The following is a 13285-nucleotide window of genomic DNA, read 5'->3' as shown; positions in this document are numbered from 1 at the left end:
AGGGCCGACTGCTATTCCAGTGAAACCTTAACGCAAAATATCATATTTGTACGCATATGTCATTGCTATTTTTAACACCGTGCAGTTATAGAATGTTTAAAGGGTATTCCAGTCGTCTTGGAACACCCTTTCAGGAACGCTTGAGATCTGTAATATAAAACAAGCTTAAGAAAGGAGGTTCGTTGAAACTAATAGAGAGCTCGTAGCTTAAGTGGCGAGGAGGAAAATCAGACTGCGACAAAAAAAAGCAAGTGAAGCAGGCAAGGAAAGCAGGGCGTGTCCTGTGCATATAGGAGAGTAAGGTAACCCTCCTGCACAATGGAGACTTTATGGCAAATAATTACATGAATATGCCAGGGCTTTTGTACTGACGTTGGCTGGGAATTTTCCAGCAGTGTTATCATTTACATATATGTAAATATACACATATATATGCAGTGTGTGTGTTTGTGTACATACATAAATACATACACACATACAACTGGATATATGTATATATATATGTGTGTGTGTGTGTGTGTGTGTATATATATATATATATATATATATATATATATATATATATATATATATATATATAATACATGTGTGCGTATGCGTATGCGCGTGCGTACGCTTGTGTGTAGGGGGGGGCGGGGGTAGGTGATTAGGTGAGTAAACTGCATGTGCTTGGATGTGTAATTGCTTTTAAGAACGTAAAGTCCTACTTTCATGTATTTTTCGACTTGAATTATATATGATATTTTTTGCCCTCGAAAAGATAGTAATATTTTTCATTCTTTCTTTCAGGTATGTGGAAGCTCATTTCACTCCCTTTACCGCCGAGAGGTTCTTCGAAATCATGGTACAGTTAATACTATTTTATTTTGAAATTTTATACATAAAGTATTTTCTTTCTTTCATTTTAATAAAAAGGATTTGGTTCCCTGTATTTGAAAATTCTTTTGAATGGGACGCACATAGTTCAATTTTTGTTTTCTTTTTATGTATATTGAAGGAACGGCCTTTGATCATGGTTATTTATATTTATCCATTGCGCTATCATGATTATTATCGTTACGTTTATTATTATCCTATAGAAGGGAAGGAAGGAGGGAGGAAGGAAGATTTGGGTAGAGATGAAGGCAAAGACAGGCTGTTGGCTGACCGACACACAGATGGATAAAGTAAAACAAACAGAACTCCCTCCCTCTCCATCTTTACATTCAGACAAACACTCAGACTGATAGACATTCAGACAGACATTCCAACAAGCAGACAAGACAGACAAAGATTCACTCAGGCATTCCAACAAACAGACGGACAGACAAACATTCATTCAGACATTCCAACAAACAGACAGACAAACATTCACTCAGACAGACATTCTAACAGACAGACAAACAAACATTCACTCAGACAGACATTCCAACAGACAGACAGACAAACATTCACTCAGACAGACATTCCAACAGACAGACAAACATTCACTCAGACAGACATTCCAACAGACAGACAGACAAACATTCACTCAGACAGACATTCGAACAAACAGAGAGACAGACAAATCCCTAAAAGATAAAATAACTCAAGAGCGAATGGCGCCAGCGGGAGATCTTGAGTTAGCGAAGTTTTCCTCTGTAGCCTTGTGTGTGTCTCTGTTTTTAGGGAGAAGGGGAAGAGGAAGCCGGTGGGAAGCGGGTACATCCGAGAGGGAGGAGGAAAGAGGAAGGAGTGGGGGGTAGGAGGAAAGAGGAGATAGGGAGGAGGAGTAGGAGGGAGGGAGGAGGAATAGGTAGGAGGAGGGAGGAGGAAAGAGGAAGATGGAGGAATAGGGGGAAATAGGAGGGAGGGAGGTAGAAGGAAAGAAGGGAGGGAGGAGGAGGAAAGGAAGGGAGGGAGGGTAGGAGCGGGGGAGGAGTAGGAGGGTAGGAGATAGGTGGTAGAACATAGGAGGTTGGAGTTAGGAAGGTAGGAAAAAAAAAAGGAAGAGGAGGGGGAAAATAAAGAGAAGGAATAATAAGAAGACGGGGACGTGAGGGGAAAAGGAGAAGGAGGAAGATCACGAACAAGGAGAGAGAGAAAAATAAGAAAAAAAGGAGCAGAAAGTGGAGGAGAAAGGTCATTCTGGGGTCAAGGGGTCACAGGACGGCGACGTAGATGAATGCCGGGAGCATGGCGGTAGAACGAGATGGGAGATTGGAAATTGGAAGACGAAGAGGTAGGAAAACACGGCGATTGGAAGATACGGAGATATGAATATTAGGAGATGGGAAGATAGAAAGATAGGGATATAAATGGGTTGTAGAAAGATAAGAATATGAATGGGAGATCAAGAGATACGAATATGAATGGGAGATCAAGAGATAAGAATATTAATGGGAGATAGGAAGATAAGAATATGAATGGGAGATAGGAAGGTAAGATTATATAAATGGGAGATAAGGAGATAAGAATATATAAGGGATAGAGAGATAGGAGATGAGATATAGAAAATAAGGAGATAGAAAGATAAGAGATGAGATATAGAAAATAAATAGATAGAAAGATAAGAAGAGCTAAGAAAAATAAAAAGAAAAGAGATAGAAAAATAAGGAGAGAAACCTAGAAATATCGGAGTATTGGAATACAGAAATATTGCAACCACAGCTTATGAGTGTGGAGAAGGGCAAGCAATGGCAAAATTATTCGGCGGGGATCGGGGGGGGGGGGAGGGGCTAAGCAATAATCAGCGCGGATTGGATCAGGTGGAATATCAGTGTGTGGGGGTGGGGGGTGGGGGGTATGTCTGAGGGCGAGCGTGTGTAGGCAGACAAAGGCGCGTGGGCGTGGGTGCAGCGGAAGCGGGCGACGGAATGGCGATGGGCGTGAGGGATGTCGGGCGGCGGCAGCGACTGGCGGGCGCCGCTCCCTAGGGCCTCGCATAACTCCAGACTTTTAGGCCGGCTGTTCCGAGGGCCGCCTCTGCATCCGCGCCCTGACAAGGGGGGCGCTCACTGCTGCTGCTGCTTTCACTGCTCCCCTCCCCCCCTCCCCCTCCCCCCCCCCCTCTCTCTCTCTCTCTCTCTCTCTCTCTCTCTCTCTCTCTCTCTCTCTCTCTCTCTCTCTCTCTCTCTCTCTCTCTCTTCTCTCTCTCTCTCTCTCTCTCTCTCTTTCTCTACTACTACTACTACTACTACTACTACTACTACTACTACTACTACTACTACTCACTACGCCCCTACTCCTCTCTCTCCTTCCTCACTCCCCTCCCCTTCCTCCCCCGCTTCCCTCTCTCTCTCTCTCTCTCTCTCTCTCTCTCTCTCTCTCCTTCTCTCTCTCTCTCTCTCTCTCTCTCTCTCTCTCTCTCTCTCTCTCTCTCTCTCTCTCTCTCTCTCTCTCCTCTCCTCCCTCCCTCCCTCCCTCCCTCCCTCCCTCCCTCCCTCATGTCTTCTCTTTCCTTCTAACAATCCCTCCCTCCCCCTCTCCATCTTTTTATATATGTGTGTGTGTGTGTGTGTGTGTGTGTGCGTTTCTATGGATTTGTATATATGTATGTATATATGTCTATGTGTAAGTCCTTCCCAACCTCCTCGTCTCCTGCAAGCAGTCGGGAAGAAAGCGAAGGCCAAAGCGGAGAGGCAGACGTGACCGCGCGGGAGCCGGGCAATGACGGCGGCGAAGGATCCCTCTCGAAGCGCAGTCGACCCAGATTACATATTCCTTACGACATATTTCGATGGAAGGATCCGCGCCATCGCTCCTTAAGACGGAGCGGTCGGCTGGGCTTGATGTGCGCCGCCGCGGGGGAATTCCCGAAGCCGCTTTGGCCCTGGGGGGAAGAGGGGGGGAATGGGGGAGGGGAGGTGATGATACGAGCCGTTTGTGGCGTTGAAGCAAAGCGACGTCCTGAGGATATGGCGAGGGAGTGTTAATGCGTGGGTCCTGCAGGGGGAGTGGGAGGGAGGGTGACTGATGAATGGTATGATGGGAGGGAGGGCGAGGGAAGGAAGGAGGATGGGGGAAGGATGGAGCGAGGAGAGAAAGGAGAAGGATGGGAGAATTGAGAAGGAGGAATGGAGATGCAGGGAGGAGGTCGAATGCAGAATGGTAGAGAGAGCGTGGGGGCGTGGGGAGGGAGTCAGCGAAAGGACAAGGACAGCGTCGAAGGATTCTGCTTCGCCGTGCAAGAGGGCGGTGGGCGTCGGAAGGAGTTAAGTTTCGCCATGCGTGTTACGTGTCAGGATGGAATGGCGTTTGGCTTTGTGCGTTCCAGATTGATATTCCTTTATGACATGGGTCGGGAAAAGGACGCGAGCGGGGGCGGGGCGGAAGGGAGAAAGGCCGAGGGTACTTTCTTCGCTTTTTCTCTTCCTTTCTTTTATTTTCTAGGGAGAAGGGGGGTCGAGGATGGACGCTCTAGGATGGGGTCAAATTCTTCTTTTCTTTATTTGTTCTTTTTTTTAGTGAGGGAGAGAATGGGAAAGAAGTTTTGAGTGGGAAGAGGGGAAGGCCGGGACGAAGGAGGAGGTCTGGCCCCGCACTATAAAGTCAAACGCAGAGGAAGAGAAAAGAGAAGTTTTATTTCGTCTTTATCGGGTTGTTTCGTCGTCGATAATCCCGTCGAATGGATACTTCAGCCTCGAAGAGAGACGCTGGCTTGTCTGACATCATGCGACGTCCTGTTTGAAATGAAATGTCGTTTCCTGAAGGATTTTTTCTTTGGCGCTGTTATTGGTGATCCTCAGTCGATTTAAGGATAAGTCAGTTATCGTGTTCATTCTTCTCCTTCTCTTCTGTTCGTTATCTGTCCTTACCCTCTGTTATTCACCTCCTCCTCCTTCCGTTCTTTCACTCCTCCGTTGTCAACCCCCAACATCCCCACCCCCTCACCCAACCTCATCCTCCGTTACGTCTCCTCAGTCTCCTTTATTCATATTCCTTCTCCTGTACCCATCCTCCTTGATTTAACCTAACCCTTTTCCTCTCCCTTTGATTCACCCTTGAAGAGTGTCAAGGATCGCCTTTCAGCTTACGCAAGAGTGAGTTAGGGATGCCTGCCTTCTCTTCCATAGCCTGCTCTCGTAGAGGTTAGTTGATGGAGAAAAATATTCGGTATTTTCCTTTTTCTGTGATTACTGATGGAAAATAATTCGACGGAATGGATATTTATAGAATCCTTTTCTTTTATTCTTGGGGAAAAAAGTCTATGAGGTTGATATTTGGTGTACATATATACATATCTGTCTATCTATTTTTGTATACACACGCGTATATACACACACACACGTATACACACACACACACACGTATACACACACACACACACGTATACACACACACACACACGTATACACACACACACGTACACACACACACACACGCACACACACACACACACACGTACACACACACACACACACACACACACACATACACACACATGTATACACACACACGTATACACACACACACACACACACGTATATACACACACACACACACACACACACACACACACACACACACACACACACACACACACACACACACACACACACACACACACACACACACACGTATACACGTATACACGTATACACGTATACACGTATACGCACACACACACACACACTTCTCTCTCTATAATGTGTTTGTGTGTGTATGTATGGTTGTGTGTGTATGCGCACTCTTTCTCTCTCCCTCACTCTCTTCCTTTTTATTCGGTATAGAGATAAAACAAAGATTTACAAAGAGGTGGCTCTCTATCTAAAAGTCAAACAAACAAAAAACTGTGAGACTTCACTTTTTCTTTTGTTGTTCATATTGTTATGATACTTTCGGTTATTGATTAGAGATGTGTAAAGAATGATTGATGTTAACTAAAAGCGATTTTTTTGTATGTGAAGATGAATGGTGGTGTCGAGTTTGGGATTTATTTGAGATGTTTTGCTTTTTCTAAATTTTGTTGCTCAAAGATGCTCGTATGGAAAAAAAGGAAGCCAAAGGATGGGAAAGAGTAGGTGCGTGTATAACTGAGAATGAAGGAAAATGAGAGAGAGATTAAAAAGTGGGGAGAGAAAGCGATAGCTCGAAAGATGGAAACCGAAAAGAAAAAAACTGAAAAGCTGAGAAAGTGCAAAGGTCTCAGATTGAGATAGCAAAAGGGTCTCGAACAGAGAGAGAGAAAGAGAACGAGAGGGCCTTGAAGACAGACATAGAGTGCACGGAAGGGACTTTGTGAGAGATACAGAGAGTGACAGGGACTTAAAGCGAGATAGAGAGTACGAAAGGGACTTAAAGAGAGATAGTGAGTGTGCGAAAAGGGCTTAAAGAGAGATAGAGAGAGGGAGTTAGAGAGAGCGAACGGGAGTTAGAGAGAGATGAAAGTGAATGGAAGGGGCTTCAAGATATATATATATATATATATATATATATATATATATATATATATATATATAGAGAGAGAGAGAGAGAGAGAGAGAGAGAGAGAGAGAGAGAGAGAGAGGGGGGGGGCATACAGAGAAAGAGAAAGAGAATGAAAGGGCTTCAAAAGACAGTGAGCGAAAGAGCCTTGAATAGAGAAAGAGACAGTAAGATAGAGAATAGAGCGTTGGCGCATTTTGCATTGACAAGAAAAATCATAACTGTATTTTTAGCCTCAGTACGTAGCCGAGAGATGTGCCTCTACGACTGTTTGTGTATTCTTGCAAATGTTTATGCATTCATGGCAATAAGGAATCTTGCTTGCATAAACTTTGGCGCATTACTCTGCATGCAGCCGTGATTACCTAGTGGCTCTTCCCTCATGAATGAATTTCGGGAAATCAAGACGTCTGCAAGTAAATTCTTATAAATATTGCCAATTTTAGGGATTCATGTGTAACTTGTACCTTCCTTCCCCCCTTCCTTGCACCCCTCTCCTCGCCCCTCCCCCTTTCACACACATGTAAGAAAGAAAAACCGGAAAAAGACGTAATAGTTGCAAATTCACCCGAAACACAGGGTAAGCCGTTGATATCTTACTATCATTTCAGATATGGTTGCTTTATTCTTTATTTCGTTTCATATATATATTTATTTTTACATAAGACCTATGGGGCCTTAAAAAGGGAATGGTCACGTGACAAAGCCGTTGTTTTGGTTCCGAACAATTTCCACGGAATCGCCCATGCTTCACACGCCGCTTGCACTGTCTGTGCAGGAAGACTAGATCGCTGGGGATGTTGCAAGTGATGTGACGTTATGTGGATGGAGTCTGTAGTCGAGTGCATGTTTGCGCTTTCTGTTTTTTTCCTTTGTTTCTTTTTATTTTATTCATTTATTTATTTAATATTTTTAGGTGTGTGTATGTGTGAGAGGCTATCTGTGTGCTTGCTTGAGATTAAAGTGCGATTAATTGATATGAGCTCATATTCAGAGAGATGGGGACATGTGCATGTGGATGTCATAAGATTGATTATGGTACTGATGATACTGTTCTTATCCAACTAATGGTAATGATGATAAATATGAACATGATGATGATAACATGAATAGTGAAAAAAGTAAGATGGAGGAATAGAAGTCTGGGATTAAATAAAGGGAGATAGAGTGGAAGAATATGTGGATAGGAGGAGAAAGAGGAAGAGGAAGAAGAAAAAGGAAGGAAGAAAGGAAAAGATGATGACAAAGAAGGAAGAAGAGGAGGGAGGAGGAAGAGGGGACGAGTGACAGAGAAGGAAAAAGAGGAGAGTAGATGGAGGAAGAGGGGAGGAGAGGACGACCCTTGGCGCCCGAGGGAGAGGATTAAGGGCAAGCACAAGCAAAGCCAAGGGAGAGCCCGCGAAGGAGTCTCATGCAGTGGCATTGCAGGCAGGTGGCGGCGATGCGGCGATGCTGGAGGGGATGGGGGGGGGGAGGGGGATGGGGAATGGGGAGTGCTGTTGGCAGGTGGGGGCGCTTGAGGAGGAGGGGAAGGGGGGGAGATGAAGAAGGAAGATCTGGATTAGCTGAGGGGGAGGGGCGGGAAGGAGGCAAATCGAGAAAGGAGGAGGAAAAGATGGAGAAGGAGCATTGAGGAAGAAAGGTTTAGGAAGAGGGTGAGTACGAGTAGTGGGAGGAGGAGATAGAGGGGGATGTAGGTTGAAAAGAATAAGAGGAAGGATGGGGGAGAAAGGGAAGAAGGAAGGAGGATAAAAGGAACAGCTACAGTTATCGAAGTAAAGAGGAACAAATAAGTAAATGGGCAAGAAATGGAGAAGGAGAAAGGAGGGCTTAGAGAAAAATGGTGAAGGAGGAGAGAGCGAGGGGAGGAGGCGAGCGAGAGGCGGGGAGGGAGAGAGAGAGCAGGACAAGCGGACCGGGAAGAAAGGGATCACATTAGAGCATATTTGTGTGGGGGATGAGTCGTTTCCAAGGGCGGCGTTGCTGGTGGGGAGGGGCGGGGGTGGGGGTGGAGGCGATGGGGAGAGGATGATTAGAGTAATGAGGATTGGATGGAAGGAAGGGCGAGGAGACGGGAGGGGAAGGAGAGGATAAGGGGAAGGGGGCGAGGAGAAGGTCTAAGGTACCTGGAATCTATGGTTTGATTAGCCTCAGAAAATCTCTGGTCAGATTTCGTGCTTCCTCTCCCGTGCAGGTCAATCGCGCTTACACGCACGCACGGATACACTCTCTCTCTCTCTCTCTCTCTCTCTCTCTCTCTCTCTCTCTCTCTCTCTCTCCCTATCTCTCTTTCTCTCTCTCTCCTTCTCTCCCTCCCCCTCCCCCTCCCCCTCCTCCTCCCCCTCCCTCTCCCCCTCCCTCTCCCTCTCCCTCTCCCTCTCCCTCTCCCTCTCCCTCTCCCTCTCCCTCTCTTGAGCCAAATGAGCTTCGAAGTGAACATGCGATTAGAAAAAAGACATTTCCATTAACGCATGACTGTTTCTTACTCTGGGATAGAACTGTTCATGACCTTCCCTCCATCCCCTAATGTGGACCTGCAACCGCGCCAGAAAGCATACTTCTTAGCTTGGACAGAATTCATTGTGACAGCTGCTGGGGAAAAAAGAGGAATGAATGGAAAAGAAAAGTCTTAAGCTTGGGAAAATGCCTTCGACGGAGCAGCCATTGGACGGTCTAACATTTTTCTGGTTGACATGATGATGGACACCTTTTAACTTTTCTTTTTCTTCTTTGAAGGGGGTGTGACGCCTCTTTACGATTCTTATCGATCTGTACGTTTTCAATTGACTTCCTCATGCTAGTCTGAGCGTATTACTATTATTATTGTTATTGACATTGTTATTCATAATTGTTGTTATTGCTAGTGTTGTTGTTATTATTATCATCATCTATATTATTACTATTGCTGTTGTTTCTTTTATTATTATAATTGTTTCACTTTTATTTTATTGCGTCGCTTTTCAACTCGCCTGTATATTTCTAGTCAACGCCTGTTGACGTGACAACTTCCGTTTTTATCATCACGTAGTTATTCATCATTCGTTCATAACCGATTATTTATCAGAATATTTTCGATGGATTCCTCTATAAGTCCTTATTCGGTGCCTCTCATCCTTTTAAAGTTTTGATCGACGCATTTCGACTTGTCAGAAGGTTCCTGTAACGTTACCTATTTCCGCGTCTGAACATTTTTGTGATTGGCGCCCTTGAGTTTTCCGAACGCCTTCGAATCTGGCACGTATATACTGCGTTGCGGAACGTCTTTCTGGCACGTTTAAACGCCCCTTGACTCAAATGAACATGCTCCCTTATGCGTGACGCCAGTCCTCTAGGACGTGTCTTGCAGCTTCGTTATGCATCTGGAAGACATTAACGGAACCTCGTTATACGCGCTCGTAATGACGCACGTTTTAAGAAGAATAAAAAGGAATCGCTAGACGGTAGTTTTCCTTAGCTTTCGGATGGTTCTTTTAGGATGGGAAAGAATTAAAAAGTAAGAATGAAGGAAAGGATGAGAATGGATGGTATTAAGTAAGAATGATTAGGACCTTAGGAATAATTGAAAAAGATACGGTCTTTATTGATACAAGAAAATGATTGAGACATCCAAGATAATGATGAAATTTCGAGCCGGAATAGTGAAATGAGAATGACAAAAGAGGCCGTTTGATCTCTCCCTGTGATTGGTAAGGTTTGGGAGCGATGTACGTGAGTTTAATGACGATAAAGGAAGATGGCGGAGGATAGTATACCGCATTTAATATTAGCGGTACTTTTTGGAAGTCGTTGAAGGTATTCAGCATAGGCCTACACAAAATGAATGCCGTTATTACATCTTGACCAAAAGTATTACTTATTTCCAGAACATGAAATTTGGTTTTTGCCGAGCTTTATAAGCGGACTGGGACTGACTTATACGGATGATCCTGGTTTGCATTTCTGAATTTCAGGACTTTAAATATGATGGATTGTTTCATCAAAGGGAAGAAAAAATGTCAAAATTATCTCGATCCAGATTCCGCAGGTCATTTTCTCATTGTAGGATTATTTTATTCCACCAGGGTGAGTGAATAAACCACGAAATCTACCGACTTACTCAAATTCACGGCTGAATTTATAAATAGTTTATATTACTCGGACCAGTATACATATCTTATTTATCTGCTATATAGTAACCTTTTTTAAATATAGAGAGCATATTATTTTGTATGTCTATCTATCTCTTTTTCATGAATACTTTGGTAATACTCTCCCAGGTAATAATACGCTACGATGAATAAAAAATCCACAGCTATATACATACATATATAATTATACCACTTTTTCTCACGTAGTCATGCATACTGCACTGTCTATCTATCTCATCACATCCATCCAGCTTACCCCAAATCATTTATTTTTGAGTTTCAGACTCAATCCTTTTTTTGGAGTGCAGTCACTTTGGCTAGACACTCTCTTTTTTTGATTTTTGTTTATCTTGCCTTCGGTTCTCCCACTTCTACATCTCCTTCCTCCTCCACTGTCCCACTTCTGGATTTTTGCCTCCCTCCCTCCATCCCATCCACAGAGATACAGACAGATGGGGCTGGAAGAAGTTTAGAATGAAGTAGAGTCGATAACACTAATACTTTCCTGTTGCAGATTTACTATTAGAAACTTCTAAGTATTGGAATAAAATATTATCAACTCTTTTTATTACTGCATTCTTTTTCCTACAGAAAAACATAAAGATGGAAACATGGCAGCAGCCGTAATTTGACTTTGTATAATGAATCATAAAGCCTAGATGTAAAAATGGACAGAAAGACACGCTTTCATGTTGATTCATTGATTGTAGGAAGCACTTAAACTTATGCCATTTTTTAAACCAGGTTATATTCGTTACTCCAAATGAAGACTTTGAGTTCCGAGGAGAGGAGAGGGGTTCGGGAGAGGAGGAAGCGTACTGAGGGATACCATTAAAAGGATAATCAAACAGAAACTCTTAATTTTTAGAATTTACAGGTCTCCAGGGAAAAAGCCAGCTAAAAAGCTCATTCAAAATTATTGAAAAAGGCCACTTGCATGATTAAAACTAAACAGAACATGTTTCAAGCGCCGCATGAGTCAGTTCCGTTATGTGCAGGCACGAGGTCTTTGAGGCCAGGAAGCAAAAGCCGCGTTGCCACCACTGCCAGGACTAGTGGCTCCATAAACCCCTCATATGATTATTACGAGGTGACCAAGTTACACTCAAGTCCCCTCTGCAAGCCTCCGATGAGGCGATTCTGACTCCTTCCACCACTCCTCAGCCATATCATTTCTCTCTCCACAGCTGCCAGTTAGCGCTTCTCAGATAACACCATAATGTGCTCTTTTCTCGATAGCTCTCTCTTTGTTTTTGCTTATGAATAACTCTCATGTTTTTCAGCCATACTTATACATATAACTTTGTACTTTATGTCTTTTCTTTTCTCCCTCCCAATATCTCTTATAAATAGCGCCTGTCTTATCCCATCAACTCTACATGCTTGTTTCTGCTCGATCATCTCTTCTGGATCTTTTCTCCCAGGTTAATGCCATATAGTCTTTCACTCTCAGTCATTTCAGGTTTTCTCTCACTCTTACTCTATAATACTTATAAATATATTAGGATTATATAGATTATTAAATACATTATTACGTACTTAGAATATATATATATATATATATATATATATAGATATATATATATATATATATATATATATATATATATATATATATATATATATATATATATTTTCCTTTTCCCGCCTCCTCTGTCTTTTTGTTTGCTAGATGGAGTGAATTCATTTTATCATTTAGAATATTACCACTTACTGGGATCTGCTTTATCCCCCTCCTCCTTTGCTACCTCCTCCTCCTCCCTTTTATCCCTTTATCTTATTTAAATCTTTGGCACACTTATGGTCCCATATAAAGTCAGCTTTTTTTAGAACTTAACAAATACTTAAAGTAAAGTAACAGTAACCCAGCTCCTTGAGCATCTTTAAGGCCTTACTTACTAAGCGTCAGTTTAACTCAGTTCCTTACAAATAAGAGTAGAGCAGCAGGGTCATTCCGTCATTCTGTTGAGGAAGGAAATGAGGAGGAAAGTTAAAGGGAATAAAATTGATTGAAAAGGGTGAGAAAGGAGGAAGAAGAGAAGTAGAAAAGGAAGGAAAGTACGAGAAAAGGAAGTTCGAGGCTCAATTAGGGGAAGAGAGGTGAGAAAGAAGAAGGGAGTGAAAGAAAAGGAAGGAGTATTTAGAGAAAAAAAGGGAAAGGGATTCAAGGCTGTTTAGAGAGGAGAAAAGGGTGAAGGGAAGGAAGAGGTGAAGGTAATGAGGAAGGAAGGTAGAAAAAAGAAAGGGAAAGTTCAAGAAATAGAGTGTTAGGTGAAATTTAGAGAAGAGGAAGGAGTAGAGGGAAGGAAGAAGTCTGAGAGGAAAAAAAGTAAGGAAAGGGGAAGTGAAGAAAAAAAAAAAAAAAAAGAAGAGAAAAGTTTCAAGAATAATTGAAAGAGGTAGAGAAAGAGCATTGAAAGAAAAAAAAGAAAGAGAAGGTTAAAAGGAAAATGAGTGAGACCGAAAAGGAGCCGGGAGAGGGAAGAAATTTGAAGGGAAAGGAGAGGAAATTACGAAAGAGAGAGAAAAGGTAAGGAAGGGAGTGAGAGAGAAAAAGAGAGGAAGGTTGAAACAGTTCCAGGAAGAGGATTTCAGAAGAGCAAGTGAAAGAAAGTTCAAGGCCACAGTGGTATAGAAAGGGTGAGAGGAGGAGAGGAAGAGGTGAGAGGAAAGGAAGAGAGACAGAGAGGAAAAAGAAATTAGGAAGGTAGTAGAGAAAAAAAGAAAGGGGAAAGTTAAAACTCAATTGAGAAAGGTAGGAAGCAGAAGGAAGT

At 43.0% G+C, this 13285-nt stretch overlaps 1 protein-coding gene across 1 annotated transcript in view; it reads left to right on the top strand.

Moving 5' to 3' along the window:
* The window catches only part of unc-13, a gene marked incomplete at its 5' end in the record, with an annotated part of 806055 nt that overhangs the window by 82152 nt on the left and 710618 nt on the right, over positions 1-13285 (top strand). The window contains 1 exon segment of the mRNA XM_070128168.1: positions 790-844. Coding sequence (XP_069984269.1) covers positions 790-844 — 55 coding nt within the window.

The sequence above is a fragment of the Penaeus vannamei genome, chromosome 12 (genome assembly GCF_042767895.1).
Source record: "Penaeus vannamei isolate JL-2024 chromosome 12, ASM4276789v1, whole genome shotgun sequence".
NCBI lineage: Eukaryota > Metazoa > Arthropoda > Malacostraca > Decapoda > Penaeidae > Penaeus > Penaeus vannamei.
Note: the sequence above shows the minus strand (reverse complement) of the source record. Positions and strands in the feature narration are given on the sequence as shown.